This window comes from Amphibalanus amphitrite, unplaced genomic scaffold (genome assembly GCF_019059575.1).
Source record: "Amphibalanus amphitrite isolate SeventyFive unplaced genomic scaffold, NRLGWU_Aamphi_draft 000531F_arrow, whole genome shotgun sequence".
Classification (NCBI taxonomy): Eukaryota; Metazoa; Arthropoda; class Thecostraca; order Balanomorpha; family Balanidae; genus Amphibalanus; species Amphibalanus amphitrite.
In genome coordinates, this window is record NW_024882025.1 from 189,641 (window position 1) to 215,112 (window position 25,472).

The 25,472-nt window shown below is 49.6% G+C and overlaps 1 protein-coding gene across 2 annotated transcripts in view; it reads right to left on the bottom strand.

The window, feature by feature from the left end:
- Positions 1–1,759: 1,759 nt before the first annotated feature.
- The window catches only part of LOC122393343 (zinc finger protein rotund-like), a 63,887-nt gene continuing 40,174 nt past the window's right edge, over positions 1,760–25,472 (bottom strand). For both annotated transcript variants that reach the window (XM_043389278.1, XM_043389277.1), the window contains 5 exons: positions 19,448–19,670; positions 10,997–11,181; positions 5,729–5,858; positions 4,744–4,911; positions 1,760–4,022 (listed from right to left, as the gene is read on the bottom strand). In XM_043389278.1, coding sequence (XP_043245213.1) covers positions 3,004–4,022; positions 4,744–4,911; positions 5,729–5,858; positions 10,997–11,181; positions 19,448–19,664 — 1,719 coding nt within the window. In that variant the 5' untranslated portion in view covers positions 19,665–19,670 and the 3' untranslated portion in view covers positions 1,760–3,003. The remainder of the gene's footprint in view (positions 4,023–4,743; positions 4,912–5,728; positions 5,859–10,996; positions 11,182–19,447; positions 19,671–25,472) is intronic.

Consider the following 25,472-nt stretch of genomic DNA (forward strand, 5'->3'; position numbering starts at 1 on the left):
GTTTTAGAGATAAAGACAAATTGCGGACACGGTTGTGTATCATTTGACCTAGAGAAAAATAGAAAAATAGTTTTGGTGACCTGAGGTCAGAGGTCAGGTCAACGACCCCGAAATGTGGTTTTAGTTTTTCGCAAATAACTTCGACAAAAATGATCCTAGAGCTACGGCAGTGGTACCATCGCATTCGCCTCGTCAAGCCGCGTCGAATGAAATGTATTTTGTTTGGAAAAGGTCAAGTTTTATGTTGACCTCATGTGACCTCGAATGACCTCTGGTTGACCTTGACACATGAAAGGTCGTATATGATGGATTTGTACCCGTTGATCACGAATCTGTCATCTATTTTCCTCTAAGCCTTCATTTAGAGCTTCCGGATGACAAATTTGTCTTATTTATTATTACTAACTTGAATCAGTGAAATAGCCTCTAGCAGGGATACTCTTCTGTGACCTTGACCTTTGAGCAGCCTTGTATCGTAAGATGAACCACAAATAGGGAACTGATAAGCCTCAAAACATTTCAAAACATCTTGGAAGTTAGCACGCAAGATATGCGAAAAATTGCCAAATTTGAGGTCAATTTTGAGCGTGACCTTGACCTTGACCTTTGATTTTGAGCACATTTTCGGAATCCTCAGATTCTCTTCTTTCGTTTGACACCCAATTTTGCCGGTTTGATGCAACCTGCCGTCCTCTAGAAGGCTTGCTTTGGGATCACTACACATATGCCGGTTTTTGTCTTTGACCTTGACCTCTGACCTTGAAAATTGACCTAAGGTCAAAAAGTTTAGGTGGTTTCGAATCGTCTCGTAAGGACCTTTCGTTTGGTATCACTTTTGTTTCCGTAGCTCCCTTATTTACGGAGTTAGACAGGGGGGCGAAAAACGCCCCCCCCCCGGGCTGCGGTGGTTGGGACTACCCCCCGGGCCCGGCCGGGTTAACACGTTTTAGGTATCATCATGTCTTCCTTGCCAAAAAGATACATTAACCATTAATCTGTTCGTCTGAAAGAAATTTCAAGCATCAGTATGCCATTTTCCTTAGCTAAACAATGTCTAAAATAAGGCCTTTTCTAACCAAAAGCAAACAATCTGGCCTGGGTGAAACGGTAATGCCCCAGCAATGTAAGCAACGATTACACAAGGAATCTTTTATGACAGGCTTATTTCGTTTAGTGTCATGCAGGGGATGCACCTAATGTTCGGCGAGCCGCACCGGCAAGTGGTCGTAAAACCCTGTGACCTGACTTCAGCCCAGCTGCCGACCCGCAGTGATGTCTTTGGAAGATCATGCAAGCTCAAGCTAGAGGCGATGGCGTCGTGCAGCACTGATATGTATCACGAACCAATAAAGCCCATCAGTAAACATGTCTCCGATGATCGAGGACCAAGACCGGTAAGACAGAGTCTGTTACTTCAAACTTCAAAATCTATCATTTCACTTCTTGCAAAACCGATCATCAATCTACAATGGAGTGTATTTTCGGACTCATAAGCGACGCATCTATACACAACACAATCTAAGGCGCTTCGGTTTGGGACCAGTCTATCGCAAATACAAAGCTTATCTCCCTCTCAAGCATCACAATCGTGATAGAAGATGGGCAGATGAAAACGACAGACAAAAAAAAAGTTTTTCTTCATAGGCATCCGCGTCGTTCAATCACGCACGTTCATAAATAAGTGATCGTCGAATGCATTTGATCGTAACTCAAGCAAGACGGTGCGCCGTACTTCTAATCTGACGGGAATCTTGGGATCGTAACCAATAGCAATGGATCGATAGGCTGTTAATGCCCACACGTAAACCCAACTGGAATACAATTCATAGGGGTATGGCTAACCAACACTATGCCCCTCTCATTCGCCATAACTTATTGGTTTGAAATGTTGATGATTGGTTAATGTAAAGCGGATGGAACAAAGCATTCCCCGCATATGCCAGACTTCCTGATACCTAATTTTTAAGTAAAATTAGATATAGATGGAGTTCGGACCAGTTTCAACGTCTGAGAGGAGAATAACCAACCAGCTGGCCTGGTTCCGGGCTGTTCTCAGTTGACAGAACCGGATGTCGTAAACGTTTCACGTCAGCTGAAGTTTATCCATATTCCATACCTGATACCAAGTCCACTCATGCCCGTCAAACGGTTCACACTAAGCCCTCTGAGCAATCTGATGATATAACGCATCACAAAGCCGCAACAGTCATCGATTCATTATATGACCACATCACGCGACCGTTGATCTCTCATTGGAGGAGACACAACCTTGAAAAGCCTATGCGAGCTTTGCAGTTCGCATGTCTGTGGACGAATATCCAGTAGCTTATCACCTTACTTCCACTTTACTGCACCCTTATGCAGCTCCTTTGCAGCCACATCCGTCTCAGAACAAAATCACAGTCCGCTCTTCACGACATCGTCTGCCTACAATATATTGGTGCTTCTAAGTGCCTACCTACATGTGAATGAGCGGCACAGTAATCAAATTATCCCTGCTACTTCAGCTATATCGCCTGACAAAAAATGCATGCAATGTCCTCACCTGGCAATAAATTAAAAGTACAAAACATTGCTGCACACGTCGGTACATACACAATACATAATGCACGAAATAAATCACTGGTCAAACTATGTTTCGTGATTTTTGTAATGAACATGTGAAGGCGGTAGCTATTGCGTGAGTTTTTATCGCATGCGACCTAGGGCCGACAACTCGAGCTTGGTTTATCGCCGGAGCCTTTCGTCCGGCAGTGCGAGTGGTTGGCCTTGGTTGGGTTCATCAGAGTGACGCTACTGAACGTTTAACTGACGCCTCGTCCAAGACGTTCACCATAGACTCAGCAATATCAGCTGCGAGCTCTTCTAGCTAAGTCGCCACGGACGCCTGATGTGAAGCCAGCGCGGCAACAATATCGATCTTATTGCTGGGATGCTTGACTTTGGATGCGTGACAAAGAAGCATTGAGAACAATACTACTTCGACGGGAGCCCAGCTCTGTCTCAGTTCTGTTGTGGGGAGGTCAGGTAGCCACCCAGACCTGCTCGCGGGTCTTGCGGCGGCCGCAGGGACTCCGACATCCGGAACGGATCCTCCGCCGCCGTCGGCGCCGCCGGCTGGCCGTAAAGCTCGTGCGGCGAGCGGATGGTCAGCTCTGACGGAAACATGCGCAGCTCCGGGTGTCGCATGGCGCCGTCCATTGCGTCACTCGCTGGCGCGTGCAGCGAGCGGAGCACATCCAGAGAGCGGGCGCCCTCCGCCTGGGAGTTCAGCGTCGACCTCACCAGCTCGGCCTGGGTCTGCTGAATCATGGCGCGCATACTGTCGCCGGGCCGCTGTTGTTGAGGCTGATCGGGCTGGGTGAGGTGCTGCTGCTGCTGCTGCTGTTGCTGTTGCTGTTGGTGTTGTTGCTGCTGTTGCTGCTGTTGGTGCTGTTGCTGCTGTTGGTGCTGTTGTTGCTGCTGTTGCTGTTGTTGGTGCTGCTGTTGTTGCTGCTGTTGCTGCTGGTGCTGCTGCTGATGGAGCTGCGTCTGTAGCTGGTGCTGCTGCAGCTGCGCCTGCTGCTGCTGATGTTGCTGATGCTGAAGAGCAGACGGCTGCAGTGTCAGTGACCCGGTCATGGCCACCGGATGCTGCGCCGTCAGCCGGTTGAGCATTACCAGTCGCGAGCTGACGGCCATCGAGTCCGACCTGTCTATCTCGGAGCTCCCACCGGCCAGCCGCGGCTCCAGCTTGGGCTCAGCCGGCGTGGAGATACGGGACGAGTCCGAGTGGGCAGAGGGTGAGGCTGCCGAGACGGCCGCCATCAGAGACGAGCTCATCGGGTTCATGCTGGCCATGGACATGGCCGGGAACATGTGGTGCCCGCTCATGCCCATGGAGGAGGTGGCCGCAGCGGCGGCGGCGGCGGCAAACAGAGTTTCGCGTTCTCGCCGCTCGGCAGCGGCCCGAGAGAGGACGTACTGAGCGGCGAACTGGTGCTTGGGCTCCATCCGCATGTGGTCCATGTGCGTCAGGAACGCTGTGAAAAAACGGGGGGGGGGGGGTTCGTGAGGAAGGGGGAATCACTGCATGGGTGGTCTGAGAGGAGTGCGACACATCTGTGGTTGACGGCGAACGATGTTTGTGCACCTATGGGCTGCTTTCGAAATAATGTTATTCGTGCGTTACATACGAGCTCGATCTATATCCTAAACATCTGAATATATAATGAGTCATGCCTCAACACCATGCCTTTTAGAGAAAAACTTCCTCGTTAACTTCATTCAATAGATTTATCTAGAGGCCCCAATGACTACATCCACAGTACCGAATTTCCACAGGCGAATTCCTCAGTTGTATTAATAATTCATTTCCTGGGAACAGGCCGCGGCTTGGACGGAAATTGCTAGGGTCGTTCTTGTAAAATGCAGAATCATTTATCTTGTTCATGCTGTTACCGGTGACAACGCTTGAACGTTCTCGCAAATCGTATTTATTATTAAAAGAAATGGGATAACTACATTCCATTTCACTACTTCCAGGATTCTAGGGCAGGATCTCCCAGCAAAATATGCGTAAAATTATCCAAAGCATGTTCTAAGCTCTTGCATACAGTATCACCGATTATTAGAACGAAGCTCGTCATGAGCCAACAGCGAATCAGAACCGTCACCGGTCACCCCTGTGTTGGCAATTTGCTGGAACTAGCACGTCACCGCCACGTCACGTCACGTCACGTTACGTTACCGCCCCGTTCTTACCGGACTCGTGGGTGAAGACGGCCTGGCAGACGGAGCAGGGCCACATCCTCAGGGGCGCCGCCAGCCCGGCAGCCTCCGGGTGGGTGGCCATGTGCTTCCGCAGGGAGCCCTCGTTGACGTACTGCTTGCCGCACACTGGACACGGGTGGTTCGGCGTCCGACGCTTAGCTGCGACGACAGAGCACGGGTCAGTTTGATTTATAGAGGCAAATTACGATTATAAGACGACTGCAATCTTTACACTAAATGCTTGAATAATTAAATGCAGACGTGAACGATCGGCTCGAAAACAGCGATTTCTTACTTCAGTCCAAGCATTATTCTGATTCACCGCTGCGCGTTCTGCCACTTTTCAGTTTTATCTGTAACTGATTAAATTCCTGGTGGCACGACTTCGCCAGCCATTCTAGCCGCTACGGCCATGATGTGGCCAATGATGCGAGCATATGCAGAAATTATCGGGCCGTGGGAGAACCGCACGGATGATTTGAAGATAATCATAGCAGTCGTGAGCCCCTTTCACGAACTGATGAAAGGTAAGCAATGACGGCACTAAAGATAGCACTCATGATCGGTAAAGAACCATCGTCTTTATCCTTATGTTCTGAATGTCCAGGTGTCTGGCATTCCTACCGAATAATTTAATGAAAAAAAGTCAATTAATTTCAAATGCCAATTTCATTATTAGATAGTTATCTTTTGACGAAGGCGGGTCAGAAAGAAGAACCCAAAAGTCATTGATGAAAAAACAACAGCAAATACAAGTTTGTCAGCTCATGACTGCTCCTAGAAAATAGTAGACATGTAAGTTCGAACAGAAAAGCGTCGACAGGAGCAGTGATGCAAAAAGCGAAGGCATTGACAAAATGAGGGCCAAAGATGTCAATTAATATTTAGAGAACAATTCTACACACCAGGACTTTGCACGGTGTCACTAGCCGCGAAGAGACAGAGCGAATCGCTGCGGGGACGGATCGATTCTCACCGGCCACGCCCGAGGCGTTGGGGTCCTTGTGCACGTGCTTCATGTGCTCCATCAGCGCCGCACCGCCCAGATACATTTTGTGGCAGATTGGACAGTTGACGGCGTTTGGGCCACCGATCAGCGCAGCATGCTGCAGGCAGAGGTCACCGGTCAGGTTAGATACAGAGCACTGCTAGATCGGGTCGACAGGCATTGCAGAAAATAGTATCCGAAATACTTAAGCTCTGATGACGTTCCCGTTATAAATGTGTGTAAAATATATCAGGTCACCTCACGGTGTTCAGTTTATTTGTATAAGATCGTCACTAACGCCACATTTTACGCCACAAAGTTGTGATGTGAGATTTGTTGAGCAGTATGTGCAAAGGCCATGGCGCACAACATGAAACTAAGCATACGTATTGACATTATGATTTCATCCGTCCGCAAGGACTGTTATGAACTCAGAAGGCCTCCAACTAAACTAACACCCGTTATCGGCTCAATCCGTCCCACTGACTCGCCGCCACCATTGCAGCCGTTTTTCATTCTCTGTTTGCATTTGGTCGTCCCTTTTCGTTCGGTTTGCCGCTGCAACAATGCTGGTGAAAGTGCGTTTTTAAATAACTGGAACTCTATCTGGGTTCCATCGTACGGAGGCATCCTGCGCTGTTAGCATGGCGAGTTGATGGCCTGATACGGTCCGCCTATGAGAACAGCCATTCATACGTATCGAACCAGAGGGCCCGCGGGGCGTAGAACGACACTGACACCAGATGTATCATGTGAACAAGCAGCAGGTGCAGCTGGCTGGCACATGACAGTGTCGCCAGCTTTTTACTCCAACCGTGAACCGTGAGGTGTAGGGCAAAAGGCCGGATCAGATAACGGTTTTTGTATTATGCAATAGTGCAAGGCGCAAGCAGTTTAAAATACCCATATAACTACTTCCACGGTTCTTGCTCAAGTAATACAAATTAAGTTTTCAAAAAATAGTGCTGCTGCCGCAGGTCCAGCCGTTTATAATATCCATGTCATGCATGTTGCGCTCTGACTGTCGGCAGCCTAACCCTCACGTTTCGCTAGAGCACCGCACCACCAGAGTCGATGTTCGTGGACAACCCTGCCCACCCCATTCACATCTCGCTCTCACAGGGAAACACACCGTGACGCCACCGGCTGCTTTGAGAAACTCTCCGGTTACTAATGGCATAAGCGGAGAAAAGCCGTGGTTTCCAATAAAAACCCCAAGAGCAAACAACGCAGAGGTAGAAAAACATTAGCTGAAGAACAGGCGTCGTCTTCCAGAATCCAGAGGAGGCGGCTCGGACCGCTGCTCTCGGGTTTTTGTTTATGGCTCGTGAGAAAACTTGCCTTTTTCACACAGTATTATGAATATCTCCCAGCTTGCGCTAAATACGCTCGACAAATCGACTGGTGGGTGGGCGACAACCGAATGGTCCTCACATAACTACTCGCATCCAAGTCCTAAAAAAGATCCGCCTGCTCCTCTCCAAAGCGAGGAGAACAGGTGAGCACATTGGCGCAGGTGCACCGCCCTGTGAGGGGCTGCTCCGCCCGATATCAACAGCTAAGTTCTGCAAACGCTAATGATATCATATACCTCTTTTGGAATGCGTTTTTAAACATATATCGTTTTCTAGGCGGATCTAAGACAGTCAGATAACATCGAAGCAGACAAAAAATGAACGCTTGATATTATCACAAGTGAATCGTTGGAATATAACGGTTGCCTATTACTTGCAAAATGCATGATAACGTAATTATGTAATCATGTTCGTTTTGTGGACACACAAGTGCTTAGCACAATATAGGGGAAGCCGGGGGAAGCCCGGCATAGTAAGCTCTTTTTCATTTTTATTACATACCATACGTGCTGTATAAAATGCTGATATCCTGCTAGCTAGCTAAGTTCATTGGCCGTGTTTTCCCAAAAATTCGGTTTCGTGGAATAAGTATAAGGTTGAGAAAATCGAGTTTTAAAAAAAGTGTTGATTTTTCTGGGGTAAGCCCGGCATAGGGGTAACGCCGGCCACCTCCCCAGCGCTTTACAAAGAGTTGATGAAACCATTATGTGTTTTCCAAATATTAACGGAAAGTGAAATATTAAGGTACTGATTAGCTCTGGACATCTTAGAGTTTATGTCACTACTGGTATTTTAGCTGGCGTCTACTACATATGCAGTACAGGTCGATGAAAATCGTGATGCAAAATTGACAAAAAATGTGTATTTCAAAATTCCTTAAAATTTATTTTTCTTTTTACTTTAATGCATCATATTGCATATCATTCGACTCGGCTGATGAAGAAGAACACAACGACACTATTTTTGAAGCTCTAGCTTCATTGTCTGTCGCGTTATCTGCAAAAACGTAGTTTGACCCTAGTTGACCTTAAGTGACATGACTGGCTTTGTCTATGATAACATGTTTATTTTCGAAATTTATCTTTGATCTAGGTGTAAACCAAACCTGCTCAGTACCTATTATCTCATGGAAAACAGTGGTTTAGTGGCATTGCTCTCGGTTGGGGGTAAGCTTGGCCACTCGCCCGGGGTTACCCCAATGTGCTAATTTTTATTTTAGAACAGCGATATTCGAAAAAATGTCATACTTAAGCCAGCCTGCCTCGTCACCCCTTACTACAAACACTTAAACGGTCCTTACATAACATTCGTATAAATATTAGTACTGTATGGTATAACATTAACAGTGCAAGATATCTCACTTTTTAGCTAAAAACCCTTAAAATATCATTTTTACGCTATAACTTTAACAATATGCAATTTTTGTCAGCCTTAACTTTTTTGCTGGCGTTACCTTAGCTGCCACGCTGAAAGGACAAACAGTTGAGCATTTTATTGTGAATAATTTAGCCGGAAACGGGGTGGCCGGGCTTCCCCCGCGCCCGGGCTTCCCCCGCCTTCCCCTACCTTCAACACAGATGTGCGGATAAACAAAGCAGCCGAAACAACTTCTGAGCTCAGTTAAACCGCTTCATGTTGCCAGTTCAAGATGAGATTGAGGAAATGCTGAAGAGAAGGATAGGTCACAACTCTGGGGAAAGATGAGATAGGGCTGGGCGCGGAAATCCAGTCCCCAGAGCTGGACGGTAGTGCGTGCTGTGACCTGTGTGCTAAAGGAATAGTGCTGTTTTTTCCGTACTCGGTGTCGGCTAAAGAAGGTCATGGCGCCAGGAGCCATGGGTGGCTAGAGGAACCTCTGTAATATGTGGCTACCGTATACAAATGACCATCGATACGCCCCCAGTGGAAGTAAGAGTTTGTCCCGGAGAGTGTCTGAATCGCGGCTTCAGGAAGAGATAGGATAGGGTGTTACTGCCTACTGGGCACCATCCACCCCAGTTTACGTCAATTATTAGTGCAAGGGATCGAGTTTCAACGGTAGGGTCTAGGAGCAGGTAGCCCAGGTATCTCTCAGTCCTATTCAGCAGTGACGACATGTAGAATGTACCGGAGGCTCTCCTGACCAACCAACCAACCCCCCCTCCCCAGCACGAAGCACGGTGGTGGGGGTCAGGCTGTCAGCTCGTGGCTCGCATTGCAATTGGACCGGGCCGACCGCCCTCGGCGCCGTCCCAACCAGCAGAGCCGCCTGGCGGCTGGTCTGGTTACGGAGCGAGCGAAGCGAGCGTAGTCTTTCCTTAGATTAACGGAAATTTCTGAGTATGAGCGGCCGGCCGGCCGGCCGGCCGTGCGGACGCTTTTGCGAGGCTTATATCTCAGCAACCACTTGACCGATTTACACGCGGTAATTTTTGTAGGGTAGCTTCATTCCTTCTACCAAGTATTGGACTATTCCCGATGCATGTGGGTGACCCCTTATGCACGTGCCACGTGCAAAACGAAGAGGTGTCAGTTTTGTAATTGTTGCAATATCTCGGTAACTACTTGGCCGATTGCGCTGAAAGTTGGCATGTAGGTAGGCACCCACTAGGCACTGCATATCCATGTGCCAGAGTTGGGGTGCTGCTGCACGTGCGCACGTGCAGGGGTCGTTTCCAGATCTCGAGAACGGCTGGACCGATGGCGCTCAAATTTGGTACACGGTTAGGGACCAGTTAGTAGGGTGCCGTGCACAAGTCAGTTGGGACCCATTTTGCACGTGCGCACGTGCAGGGTGCCGCTTTCAGATCTCGAGAACGGCTAGGCCGATTGTGCTCAAATTTGGCACATCGCTAGAAACCGGTTAGTAGAGTGCCGTGCACAAGTCAGTTGGAGGTACCCCCTTGAAATTTCGCACGTGCAAGGCCCACCCTCTCGCTCGCTCCGTTAGTCGCCCCAAAAGGCGTTATACTGGTAACTAAATAGACGGTTCGTCCACACGCTGCAGTGCACGAGTAAAACACGGCGGAGTGTGCCGCCGCGGAACACGACAGTCGTCGGCTCGGCAGCCGGGGTTGCCGGCTGGTCTGCGATGGTGTTCAGTGTTCGAATGCTGGTCCGATATCAGTTTGTTGTTACATCAGACAAAATCATTTCGGGCATAAACAATCACCCTCGCTGGTAACCGCTAAGGTCTCCCGGTGGCCGATCCTTCAAAACAACGCACGACTTGAGATGACCGTTTACGTGGCTGATTAAAGGCTCAGCCGCCACGGCGCGTCATCTCTACTCACCCTGCCATCACAGGTGGTGCTGATATGAGCTTATCGGACTGGAATAGTCTACCTTAACAAAAATAATAAAATTTGATGAGAGATTTATTCGTTCATCGTAGCCAATAAAAATGAAAAAAACAGCTAATGCGTGGTAAAGGAGCCAAAGTTTTGATTTGATTTTTTTTTTACTTGTCACCAAGTGCCACTGTCGCAATGACTAAACTTTGTAGAGCATAGGCCTCTTGCACCAAAATCCTCTTGCACCAATGCTTGGATTATTTTGCACCGTATACCAAGTCCAAGTCTCAAATGTAACAATTTGCGTGCAAAATTTAGCCAGCACATGTAGGATTATGTATTGGGCTATTGCAAACAAGTTTACCACCGTTAGATTAGCTTATTCTGAAACATGTTTTTCGATTTTACCTAGCTAGGTAGTTTGGTGCATGTCGATGTGACCTGTGACTGACTTCCGTGGTGTAGGGAGCCTCCTTTTGATGACTTGTGAGTTGTGACCTGTCACTGACCTTTGTAGTAGGGGTGTGCACACTGCACAGGTCACAATGACCTGTCACTGACCTTTGTGGTGTGATATTGTGACCTTTGACTGACCTTTGTGATGTGATATTGTGAGACCTTTGACTGACCTTTGTGGTGTGCGTGCGCAGGCTGCTCTCGGTGGCGAAGCCTTTGCCACAGATCTGGCAGTGGAACGGCCGGTTCTTCATGCGCTCGATTTGGGAGTCGTGGTTCCGCAGGTGCTGTTGCAGGTTCGACAGCTGGATGAAGGCCCGACCGCACTCCGGATAGTGGCACTTGTACGGCCGCTCACCTGCAGGTGGAGGTCAGGTCAGGTCAGGGTGTCTGGACAAATCGGTAGCTCGGCCGATTGGTCTAATGATGGCCCAATTGCAATGGTCTCCAATCTGTCAATGGGCCACATGGCTTCTGGAGGATGATCAGAAAACGATCTTCCTGTGCTGCATTCCAAACATCGTGTTAGTGTACGTCTATTTCGTGTGTCCAACAGCGTCAGACATGAGTTGAACATGACCTTACCACTTGTAAGGAGGTGTATGTTGTTGCATCATGTTCAAACACCGGTGTGAACCTCCTAGCGAGCAGCAGCTGTCTCAGAACACCCTCAGCGGCTGAGCGATCCTCAGTCGAGCGCGGCACAATCGGGTGTTACTGTCCATGAGGTCAGCAATCACCAGAACGGCACACAGTCTAAGCCGGCAGCAGCGCACGTCTGAGCCGCGCCAAATCCTGGACTTTTTCCCGATTTACGTCAGCTTACCACAGCTGCGGTATTCGCGTGCATGGGACCGACTTACGGATCAGTTTCATCATCACAACAAACGCGAATGATCAAGTGTAGTGTGATCAGGGGGCAGACGTCCACAAGCTAAGTATCAGACCGCGAAGGTCAAACGGCTAGACAGTTTCAGCGAACGAGCTTTACCAGTGACGAGGACTGGGTGGGTGAAGCTGGATACATTTATCGATGTCTAAAATTCCGATAAACTCGTAAGGAATCACGGTGGAGTGCTTTGATTTTTACTGATCTTGTTGATAAATAATGCGCCTTTACAGTCTCGAAATGTATGCCCAGAGCAATATAACCAGACCTCATAGTCCTACATGTAAATGGCACGAGTTAAGTGGAAACTATACGCAATAATAAATAAATCAAATGCAAGGTTTCATTGCCTATTAATTAATAACAAAATTGCCACGAACGCTGTGAGACAAATTCGTGCCTAAAATAAACGGCAGACAACGCATATCTGTCCTGTGTTCGGTCTGTGTAAAGTACACTGATCAGTGTCCCTGATTTCACTGTTTTTTTTTTTTCGGACGGACGGATTCAAAAACTGCTCTCTGCTGCCCGACAGCCACTTGAACTGTGGCTTCGACCCTTCTCAGTTTTCCTCCCAACAACCACCTCCATAGTCCCTGAAACGTCCGTCATTCATAAATCCAACACACGCCCGGGCTGTGTCCCGCATGTCGTGTCCGATTACCAAGCCTGTGAACAACATGGAGGCAGCAGCGCCGCAATGGGCATGTAATGGTCACAACTTGAGCTTCAATGGTGTGACCGAGACCCGCAGAAAATGGAGGCGCCGTGTGGGGCGGGGCGGGGCGGTGAGGACGGTGACCCCGCCGGTGTGGCGCCGCCCGCAGCGTAACAACGTGACGACCAATGGCGGCGGCCGGACACCGCGTCACGGACACCGTCACGGTCGCCGTCACGGCCGGCCCGAGCGGCACTGCTGCCCGGCCAGAGACAAAACACCGAGCTGCCGATAAAATTGGATGGCGAGGGAGGTTGTATCAAACTACGTGACTCTGCTCGAACAAGGTATTTGCCAGACTCGGTATACATATGCTGACCACAGTTTGCATAAATAGATATCTACGCAATAAGCTTGACCTAGGGTAATGTAATGTCACTCGCCTTCCAGGTTGGATGGTAAATAACCACTGCCAACCGCCCTTATGTAAGCTGGTTACCTACAGGGTGGTCGTCCCTTTGTGACGAGCGCTACCGTCCGTATCATCGAGGAATGGGCTTCGACTGACATGTCTGATGTCATACGTTCATCGTTAGACACCCTGACGAGCATTCACCACAGACAATCCACGTCCCCTTGGGAACAGGACCGGTCCCGCCACTGCATTGTCTGCACAGTGCACAGCGTGCACCGTTGCACCGGTCTATCCCGAGACCTCGTCTCAGGTGAAGCGCAGGTGCAGCTGAAGCAGCGACAGCAGACTGACGTCCCGACATCTCCCCCGCCGCTCTCGAAGATTTACCACCGACACATCGACACCGGGCGCTCTCTTCATCGACGAGTGCCGCGTTTCCCGGGATGAGGATTACGGTGGGGTGGAGATCAGCAGGGATTGTCGGGTGGTGCCGCCTCATCGGTAGTGTTTTATGGCTGCCCGTGATTGACACATGGCAGACCACAGATTCGTAATGACCTTCCTTTAGAAGGCCCAGGTGCTGTAGGACGGGGGAGGCGGTGTGGGACTGGGGATACTGAGTCAGTCATCCCACGGGCGGTCCAGTCAGTCCATGTGGGGAGCCACAGGGCTTTCGAGAGCCGAGAAATATCTGACGGCAGGATAATAGCTACTGGGGTGGCTATCTTTGAAATTTGTATTGATCAGCAAGGTCAGTGCAAACGAAAAGGACCAGTCGAGGCCATTTATTATCTATACCTAGTGGCAATTAGCTTGTGAAGACATTCACAGAGAATCGCGGATTATTGAATCATTTGATGCACCGAGATTAGCGCGCCGCGTTCTCACGCTCATCTCTATTCCATAACCACGAATTTCAGCAATCCTCGAGCTGGATCCCGAGTGGGAAATAGCCAGCAGTGAATCAACTTCGGACTGTTGGAAGGAGACAAACCGACCGTCGTGAGCTGTTCTACATGATCCCAACCCACGGAGCACTAGATCATCACAAGCCAGAGACATGCTATCATCAACAAACGCCAACGCATCCTTGGGATCTGGACAGTGGACAGTGGAACTAGAAATGCTATGGCAGTTGATTCAGAGCCGGAACATCTGGAAACGGCAAGAAAACGGGTTCCCATCCCAAGAACTCGCCCATCAAAAATCCATGACAATGTCACTAGTCAAACATTTTAATCCAATTGCATCGCACTAAGCTTTTTAGCAGTTCATAACCAATATTTATTTCAATCATAACAAAAAATGTTCCGATTCAGCGCCAGCAGATACTGAAGGGTGCAATCGTGGCAACAACGGAATTTGTTAGCATCGACTCCGTCCGTCCGTACGTACATAAATCAGCCTGTTCATCGGCCCACCGACTCACCAATCTGTCCGTCTGTCCGTCTGTCCGTCTGTCCGTCTGTCCGTCTGTCCGTCTGTCCGTCTGTCCGTCTATCCGTCTGTCCGTCTGTCCGTCCGTCCTTCCGCCTGTCCGTCTGTCCGTCCGTCCTTCCGTCCGCTGGTCGATCGGCCGGCCCGCCGCACACTGGTCGGAAACGCTCCAGCGAGAGGCCAGCGGCCTTTCCGCAAAAGTTGTTTGCTTGTTATTCCACAACTAGTGAAGCAAACTTCATAAAACTTTGCATACCTTCTCTGTCATATGTAAGCTATCATTTGGATGTCAAGCACTAAATATATGACGTGAATCTGTTAAAGGGACCCTCCCACCTTCAAAAAAGTTAATGAATTGGCACGAAAGTGATGTCGCTCGGTTCAGAAAGAGCGAAAACGAATATCTACCAAATTTCATCGAAAAATATTCACCGGTTTTCAAGATATTAGACTTTTACAATTGTTTATTTTTTGGGATCTCCGCTGTTCCTAGCGACTTTATTTAAAAGTGCGGCATTTGTTGCGCGCAAAGCAGCATATACCACCGCGTGCTACCAAACGTTTTAGTAAAAGATTTAAAAATCGTTAGATCTCCGCTGACGTCACAAATTCTAAGGGGGCATACCAATGCACTAGCCCCTTAGAATCCGAAAACTGCAAGTTTGAAATTCCATATCTCCGAATTAAAGCATTTGTCGATGTTGCAAGTGCCCAAACCGGTATTTGCAGGTCATGGCCACCAATTTGGCTATCTCAACTCAAAACTAATGTTAAGGTGGGAGTGTCCCTTTAAGTTATGACGTCATAATTGAGTATAATACAGGATCTAGCACCACTTTAAGTCAACAAGGGAAATTGGGAGCTGCTATTCGGGCACCGGGAATGGTTTCATGCACTTCTTGCAAGGTCCAGTGCTTGACTTTAGCATTGTTGACTTTGCGTGACGTCATTTATGACGTCACTAAGGCCAAATAAGTTTTTCGTCAATAACTCCTGATCAGATGGAGCTAGAGAGTCGGGAAAGCCACCATTGGACTCAGGAAGACCTGCCGAATCGAATGATATGCAATATGACCTCCTTCAACCATTTTCGTGACCTGAGGGGCTCCGACCTGACCTTGACCCGAGATTAACACCTTAAGTTGAGTTCACCCGAACACCAAGTATACCTAGCATTCAACGCGCCTGAGCTAGACAAACACGATGATGCCAAAATCGCGGCAGTGCGACCATTTTTGGTAAAGTAATTAACCTAAAACCGAACCCGTGCCTTGTGGCACTTACCTGACCTAAGAGGTCACTGGCTGACCTAAGACCTTAAAATCGGGTAGTACCTGTTTTTTGCGTCTTATAACGGCACACAAGCTTTTTTTCCGCGAGGCTCTAGCTCAATTAGAGGCGAAACGGCGAGGGAGTTGTACCAACCCTCCCCGGTCAATATAGAAAACCAATCGGTCCGGCCAGGGTTAAATACCGGAATTGTGATCTAATGTAACTAAAGACGGCCCAAGGTAACCCGACGTCAGTGACAGGTGTCCTATATTTGCAGCGTCTTATATTCACGAAGGTTTCAATTTCCACTTTCTTCAGCCGAGTGATGGTTGTCAATAGCAAGGCTCTCTAAATGCAAGCCGTAATCGCCACGCAATATGTGGAAGGCTTTTGATGTCAATACATACATAAATGCATACATAAAACGCGCTTTTCACAAAATTCATAAACTCAAGCGCATCTGTTTTTAATGACCAGTCAACTACGCATGGATGCGTGCAGGCCACACAGGTCAGCGTATAAGCCGGGCGCGGCGGCCGAGCCGAAACTGGGGCGGGGCGGGCGGTAGTTGGGTAGGAAGAGCGGCTCCTGCAAATTTTGCGCAAATATGCGCAGTTAGCTTTTATGTTGCCCTGGTGTAAATTTAATTCCTACTTCATCTCACAAAAAATCAGAGTGGAACTAGATGGGACTACCTGTTGTTTCCTTACCTAAACTTTGCAGTTATATTCCAGAATCACTGTAGGAGAGCCTTCATAAAAAGGCTATAGTACATCTTAGTTAGGGATTTAGTATGCCAAAAATTTTGCACTGACCAGTCGGCAACTTCATAACGAACATTTTGATGCATAATATGTGGGATTTCAATTTGGTGTCTATCAGCAATAAGACTCTGAATATCCGGCTCAAGAAACCTCTTGCTCCGCGTCAGTTTCCGAGTTCTGGGATACCCCATCTTCGGGGGCTGATTACAGTTATTTTTGGTCACCCGGATTAGTTTTTTGGCCTATGTATAATAAATTGATCAATTTCAAATCGATCTATATAAAAAATAATCCGAAACTCTGGAATCGCCCGTGGCCTTTCGTGAGGGCGTTTCCGACCAGTGTGCGCCGGCTGGTTGGTCCGTCCGTCGTCTGTTCGTTCGTCGTTCAGTGGTCGGTCAGTCAGTCTGTCCAGCGCGTCGGTCCGAGTCCGGCTGTTCGGTGGGGCCGCGGTCATCAGCCGGTCATTATCAGTTGTCAGTCCGTCATTATCAGGTGTCAGCTGTCACCGCGAGCTGTCCGTCAACGATTACCGACCACACGCCCGGTGAGCCCACCGCCGTGTGTGTGAAAGTGGTAATGAGTCCCTCCCCCACCCGTGGTTTGATGGGCTGAGATCCACTAAGAAGGTGGAGATAGGCATCGTGGCGAGTAGACTTCTTGAAGGCCAGTATAACGCTCGTATCATTTTAATGTCCAGTGCAGTGAGTTCAATGGTCCGGTGGTCCCTGGACCATTCGGCGGTCAGCCTAACAACCCATTTGGGTTATGCTATATGCCCGGTATAAAGCGCATATATTTTGAGGCTCAGTGGTTCACCGCGCCGACGTAGCCTCTCGTTAACCACCCACACAGACACACCACTGATGACTCGGTGGGTGCTGACGACCGATCACGACTCTGCGGTAGCACGCCTCCCAACGAAATTCCACCGACAGTGGCACAGGAGCCACGACCGACCAGCTGGGAGCATCAGGACCGTCATCGTCCAACCGCAGCCCGCCCCCTCACCGCCGCCGAACTAATCAGAACGTAATCTGAGACCGATCGTGGTTCGGTCGCAATGCTGAAAAATCGACCTTATCAATGACTGGCATCGGCTCCCATCGGCGTGGGAACGTAACGAACGATCGATTTTTGGGAGAATCGGCGCTACCTGCAAGCACAACGAGCGGACAGATGGATAGACGGGCGAATGAACTGGTCCGCGGCGGAAGGATTGACGGATTAGCGGACAGATTGACAGATTTGCTACGTTTGATGCATCAACATTGTCTGGAAGTAAATGAGTGAATCCTGGATATGCTTTAAACAATTATTTTCTAAATATGTCCCTGCATGGTGATTGTTTACAATTTTGCATGATAGGTATCAGATTGACTCACGGGCTACAATGTCAGGCGTCGACAGTACACCCATTTCTAATATGAAAAGGTATAGCATGTGCGAACTGTAACTGCCCAGTCAGCAGCAAAGTGTTCTTGACGCATGCACAAAGCAACGATTTACACACGAAATCCCAGTAACTCGTCAGCGACAGTTTTGAAGGCCCCCTTCGGCTGACCACAGTCGGCGGCTCCTGGCTGTATCCACGTGGCTGTATCCACCCCCGCGCGCCTGTCGAAATCGGCCGGTGACCCTGCGCCCTGTGACAGTGCCGCACTGTCTGTCTTCTTCTGCAGAGTCTCCTCTGCAGCCGATCTGCGGCCGCGATACCGGCCATTTTTCGCAGCACTGCAGGCTCGTCAGCTCGATCACAAAAATCACCGTTTCCCATGAGATTACCGGAGCGTCGGCTGGCTACTGAGGAAGAGACCGGTGCTGATCTGAAAGAATGGATCGCCACCGCGTTACCGCTGCCGTCCTGGACAGCTGAGACGACCGACTGTGGGAATGGGACACCAAACAGGAAATCAGGCGGTGATTGGGCTGATTTCGGGAGGCGGCTGAAGCTGAGCTAGGCCTTGGAGAGGCTGACGGATGGGCTGTGTTGACCAGCGGTGTCCGGCAATACATAGATAGCGTGCTTGCTGCATCATTCTTGGGGCTTGGAATGGATTGGGTAAGCAGCTGAATGCAATAAGAAGCTAGCCATGCCGTTCATTTACGAACAGAAGTGGCCGAAAGCGCGTGACAGTCACCTGCTGCCTGAGTCAAACGTGACTGTCGCTACCTGTTCTTCAAGTGCGAGATGTAGCAGACACATCACAAACCTAAAGGACTTTTGGCATCTACCGCACGATTGATAGCACGGCAGCTGGTTCACTTAGTGACTAAACCACGTGACTGTAAGCTCTACAACAGCGCACTCCTTTGTCTTGCCGAATATCACGTGTCTACCACTTTGTTGCATGCAGTAGATTGACAGACTCTAATCACCTCACGCACACATGTCAATGCGCAAAGACGGCTGCGGATTTTCACTGAACCACAGACTAACGGGGTGCTCAGAGCTCTGTGAGCCCTAAAAAAAAAAGCCAGTCCAGTTTTGGTGACGGTATGTGACAGTGTCCGCCGGACCGGCACACAATGGTCGCCCTGTGATGTCAGCGAACGGTGCAGCCGGGGCGACGAGCGGCGCTCAGTATCGGCCACCGCATCGCGCCTCGCTGCCCGTAATGGCCACCGTACAAGGAGAGCTCAGGTAATCTCGGCTTTAACGGTCCGACGGCCCACTGTCGCTGGATTCATTAATCACCGCGACCAGTCCCGGTTCGCGTTCGGACCGGCGCCAAACACGTAATCTTCATTTATGTTGGCTGTATCTGTCACCATCAATTGGTGAACTGAATGAGAGTTTTACATGTTGCTTGAGTTTTCGTGTCATCGTTTCTCACCAGGCTCGAGAGTAAGATGTGTTTAAAGTACGTGTAGCCATGAGAGCAAAGTTGAGGCAGTCACCGGCAGATGTTACAGAAAAGTCAACGGCAAAAAGCGGGGCTTATGTAACTAATTTCGTAAAACACGTACCCATAACTGCACTTTCGATCATAAATTAAAACAATGATGAAACAATGTCTCCCTTAAATCATAACGCAAGCTTGCTATCGCCCCCAAATACCGGTTTTTGCCCGCATGCGTTTGATGGTAGCGTGAGGATTCTGGTTAACCGAGGGCGATGTCTTGCTCCTGGGACAATGTCCTCACTTAGATCGGGCTGTTCTGTGATTACTTTGTTTGGCGACTGACCTGTGTGCAGCCGGGTGTGCTGCTGCACGTGGCTGAGCTGCTTGAAGCGCCGGTCGCAATAGGAGCACTTGTAGGGCTTCTCTCCGGTGTGGACGCGGATGTGCTGCACCAGCTGGTGGTTGGAGGAGAACGACTTGAGACACTGCTGGCACTGGTGCGGCTTCACCTCGCTGCGGTGCACCTCGCGCGCGTGCAGCTGCATCGCAGACTTGTGCATGAAAATCTGAAACGTGGACAGAAACAAATCAGACTGTGCACAAAAACTGCTATTAATCCTACATGTACATAAATACGTATGTCCCCGACAGTCACACGGCCAGTTCGCTCGTCCACCAGACATACATACACACAGTCAGACAGTCAAAGCACCACCCAGCAACGGCGCATTGATGGCAAGGCCGTCTGTTCGCGGAATCGGCAACACGCGGGAAATATCCACACGGAATTCAGACGTGGCATTTCATCGGAATGTAATGCAAAAGAGCTAAACTCGAAACCTTGGCCCGGCAGGCGTCGATGTCGAAGCTCTTGAGCACGATTCTGAGAGGGAGAATGGCGAAATATTGTCTTATTAACCCGTTCCGAGAGCGTGATGAGCGTAAGCGCCTCTAGCTCTCTGAATGTAACGGGAATGATGCGCTCACGTATGTACGTACAGGTGAAACACAGCCAGATGTGAGTCTTATCAGGTTGGTCCTTGGCAGTCCAGAGCTTCCAGAAAACAGACGTCAAAGTGCATATTTGCGTTCAAATATGTAGGGTCAACGTAGAACTGTTGTAAGTACAACTGAACTTAACTGCTATATGTTTCTGGACTAACGGGTCGTCCCATTGGAACGAACCAGTTAACAGCCCAATGGACAACCCGGAAAATTAACTCTATTGGGGTAGCCCTCATCGGTTTCCCGGGTGGTTAAAGCATCGGACCCTAACGGGGAATTATGCATGATCAAGGTTGAGGATGGGCTGGTTCTCACTCTGATAATGGAAAATCGGATGATGGAATGAGTTCAGCCTCGGCTTTGGCAGCGAAAGCAGGGTGAAGTCATGTCAGGTTCAACGAGGACAAGCTTGTGTCGAGTAGGGATGAGCGCGACATTGAGCAGCTGGATTCACCGGACACATTGTGAGGCTGATGAATGCTCAAATACCTACCTACCGGGAATTCCTGAACAAGATCATTAGGTTCTAATGATGGCATTCGATTCACTTTCGATCAGCTTTTAGAGTAGTCCGTTACATCGATTTAGACTGCGCTCCAGGCGAAACCATTCATATCAATATGGGGAATGCTTATGGAAATCCCGGTGATTATTTTACTTAAATAGACATTTGACATTTCGACAAATATGGACTAAAAAACTACTCAGCTAGGTACAAAAGCAAAGCATGTTCGGCATCATGGCCTGGCTTAGGTACGATGAAGATCTGGATAAACAGACTGTAAAAGGTATCATAAAGAACGTGGAAGCACATAGAGCCTGGAGAGGTGCACTAAAACAGCTTCATATCGGAAAGAAAAGCGCCTAAAAAGAGCACATCATCAACGGTCAACTGAAGCATCAAGACTGCGAGCAAAAACAGTTGCAGCAACTGGCTCCAAGTGCGGGTAGATGAAGTTGTCCTCCCGGCTGAACACAACCAGCCTGCCGGCTTTTATGGGAATCTGGGGGCGGCTTTGAGGAATTAAACAGTAATTAGTCGTGTCACCGCCACCATATCCGGTTTCAGGCGACATTGCCTGCGGTTTGAGAGTGTCACGATCCCACGGCCGGCCTCTGGGGAGGCGTTCGTATCAGATGCGCACCAGAACACGACTGCGATGCCAGCGATGTGAGATTTTAAACAGGTGTCATGGGAGTTATGGACTCATACGCTCAACGATGATGGAGAGAGTGTGTCATAGGATACTGCAGTGAGTTATCTCTCTGAAATGAGAACGGGAAATGCCATCGATGTCTATGGCTGCGAAAATCGCCATAGGTGAAATACTTGGTCATGTGCTAGTCATTGTTTCCAAGGAGTTCACATGAAGCTTGGTAACGGAGTGAGCTAGCACGTTGTAATGCAGGCAACGACACACAGTCTGTGGACTTAAGCTCTCCTCGTTCCAGTAGATGATAAATGACCAACCAGCTCTCTGGAAAGCTAAGTTCTAGCTCTTCGCTGTTTTAGGAAAAGGTGTCTTGCTTCACTTTTTCCAGAGCAACAGTCACCTCAAACTCATCGGAAGTACCTATGTCACGATAGATTACGATTTAATTTTCCCTTACATTGACAGTGTTTTTTTTTCTGTCTAGGTCCCATTTCTACTCTCATCTCCCGGTCAATAATGTATTTATATAACTTCGCGTGCTCGACGGCATTGGATATTGGACATTTTTGCTTTGCTGTTGCTTTTCCCAAGACTCTTATGTTGTCTTGAAGAGACCCGAAATATCCCTTTTAGAGCATAACTGCCACCACCTAATACATCACCGCTTTTTCACAGCGGCACCATTTATTACCCCCTGTGATTGTGCGCTCATTTCTCCTGGGATCAATTTGGGTAGCAGAAATAACTTCTTTATCAAAGGCTCTGTATGGGGTGTGTGAGTAATGGCTGTGAAGCTTTTGTTTTAGCACCAGCATTATGCAAACTTGAGGAATTCATTAAATGAGTGGATTATAATGCCTTAGTGAAATAAATTGACTCAAAATCGACTAAAATTCTAATCAAATTTATATTAGCCGACATCTTTAAACTCAGAACTTTTACGTCATCCTTCCGAGCAAAACAGTCTACTGCGGACTGCCTAACAGTACACGCGATTCACGGGAGCCGAAACCGCATGCAGCGTGTAAAATACCCATTGCATGTCATTGTAAGTAACTTATTCTGAAGCTCGTGCACTTGCCCTATCCGCGAGACCTAGCGATGCCTAGAGATGTTCAATGAGCGCCATCGCCAAGCCGCTATCCAAACGTGCGATTTCATCCAAAGTTGTGATATGAAAAAGCGGTATTCGCCACCCCTAACCGAACGTCTCCGATAACAAAAAATGTCGGTGACGCGTGGTAGCCAGGCGGCGAAACACGTGTCGTTCTGAGGAGACTGCCTCCAATGTGCAGCCCAGACTGACCACTAACATGACGAGCCGGTACCATTCCGGTCCGTGTCAGTCGCCTGGCACGCTACCGACCCGTGCGAAACTACGGGACACATCGGACACCCTTCCTGGAACGTTATAACGGTGAGGATACAGTCGCACCAGCCGCTGCGTCCTAGCCGAGTGAGGCGATGGTGTGGTCAGTGATGACTTGTCAGCATTTTCACCACACGGCTGTTTTGCCGAGTGTCACAACCGGCGTCTGTACGACACATGTATGTCTGTCGCTAACGGCAAGCAACCGCCACCACAAAGACAATTAAAACGCTGCAAAATTCCATACTGTGTCGCCGAGAATTCCTAATGCAGGCCGTCAATTATGGCTGCGTTTTAACAAAGACCGCGTGCCGGTGGAATTTGCCGGCAGGGACACCGGCGCGGCGGCGGTCCCCTGCATCTAGTGCATCAATCACAAATGTGCTACTGATACCATCACCACTGCCGGAAACAGACATCGGAGAGCGGCGGTGGCGGCGGGGCAGCGACCACCCAGCGGACCGGGCCGCAGCGAGGCAGAGAGCCAGCCTGTGCCATAGAGCAGAGACAGAGACCGGCAGAGCAGAGACAGAGACCGACCGAATTCAGACAGGTTGAATATGTTTCAGACAGGCCAAGGAAGCAGCTGCTATTTAGAACAGGAATCTTGCAATCAATCATTACCTACCATAAGCTTAACGGATTCATTGCCCATTTCAATGTTTGCTTGTGCGTGACGCTCGGCTAGATGCCTTTAAACATTAGTATAGCATACTATGCAGTAACCAATCGCGCATACTTAGCTTGCTGAATATCTCCAAACGTCGTGAGGCTAACGGCACATGGCGTTGACAGCCCTCCTGACTGCAGCCAAGCCGGACCAAGACCAACGGTCTCGATTCGTTCCCTGACAGCGGGGAATCGCTGCAGCAGAGACATTGATCACGCCCTAAATCCCCGGAACTCACGACCTGTGAGCGGCACTGATCATCAGCGTCTTCTTAACGAGATCCTGCCCCCTGCAGACCGGCCAGCGTCCCACGGGGTCGGGATCTGCTCCACCCGGGGTGGACATCTATGCGAGGTGAACAGTCGTCAGAAGCCTGTCGCCAGGCACCAGAGTTCACCATTGTAGCGGTAGCTGGCAGTCACCACAGCCGTCACCACTCACCAGTCACCAGTCAAAGTAGACCAGTCTCACATTAATCGTCAGCCGTCTCCCGAACGAACGCATCATCCACGGGGACTGCGTTTGACTGTTGGGCACTGGGCAGTGAGCATGTCATACTCTCTTCTGCCGCGCGATGCATTGCCGGACGATCGTACCCCCTTCATCTTAGAGCTGTGTTTCATACTAAAGCAGCGTTTCAACCTCTACCGCCACGCCACTGCCCACTGCTAAACCCAACCGAACCACACTAATCCCCGAGAACGAGTGATTTAGCCGCCCGTGTGACACTGGAACGTAAAACCCCTCCCCGAGCGGACCTCAATCTTGGAGTCAATGAAGACGATACATCTCCGAGAGCGCCCGGCAGCTAATGTGCGCTTGAGCGATGTCGAACCCGTATTGACAATGGCAAACGACACGACACAGGCTTGAGTACAGACACAGAGACACTGATGCACGAACACAGACACTGACATCAATGACACCGAAACCGACACAAGCACGATCGCGCATTAGGGCACCGACAGGGCCTCCTCTAACATACCCACTGGGTGGGCAAATGCCTACCCAGTCACCACAATTGCCCACCCAGTGGCGTCGATTTGCCCACCCAGAAGCAAATGCAAAAATAAAGGTCCGGCCAGACGTCCGGTAGGAACTACCACTTCGGTTTCCCGGAAAAAAAAACTTGCTAGCAGCCAGTGCCCCAGCCCCCAATCACTGCAGTACAAGTTATTTTTTACAATGGATGCATCTGAATGCAGGGGCGGTAGCAGACTTGGCGTTTGGGGGTGGGGGCAACTTGGCAACTTTGCCAACCCTCGGAGGGGGGGGGGCGGTGCTAGCTTACAGGGGCCCATGGCCATAGCGGCCTCAAAGGCCCGTATGGGACCCCAGAGGCCGATGTGGGCTCTCAGAGGCCAGTGCGTGACGCCTAAAGGTGTAAGCCATGGGTCCCCAGCCAGACAACAAAATAGGGCCATCAGAGACCTTATAGGCTGATTGGGGACTAAATAGGGCCTCAATTTGGAGCCATCAGAGGCAAATGTGGGCCTCAGATATCAGTGTGAGGCCCTTATAAGACTGACATTGGTCCTCAGAGACCGGCATCGATCCTTCAGAAGCCAGTACGGGCCCCTCAGAGGCACAAAAGGGCCAGTCTTGGATCTCAGAGGCAGAAAATGGGCCATCAGAAACCGGTGTGGGACCTTTAGAGGTCGGTTTGTGCCCTCAGAGGCCAGTTTAAGGCCCTCAGAGACCAGTACAGGGCCTGAAAATGGCAGTTTGAGGCCATCAGAGGCCGACTTAGGCTCTCAAAGGCTAATGCGGGTCCTTGAGGCAAGGATGGGGCCCTCAGGGGTCAGTGTGGCACCCTAAAAGACAGGCTTGGGCTGGTGTTGGACCCCAGAGTCCAGAAAAGGCCAAGTTGAGCCCTCAGAGCCCATGCAGGTCCTTAACCCGGCAGTTGCTGGGGTATTTCGCCACCCACCGTTTGCTGGGGGGGGGGGCGTTAAACGCCCCCAGCCGATAACTCGAGAACCAATAGGCGCAGCGAAACGCACGAGGCGGCAAACGAAAGAACGCGACGAGACGCTTCAGATGAGTACTTTAAAGTTGAATTTTGAGGTCACAGGTCGGGTCAAGGTCAGGTCAAACACCTGAAATCGGACTTTCAGTAGCATGGACTTCATCACAATGGGCGCCTCTCGTCATAAACTCTGTCAAAACG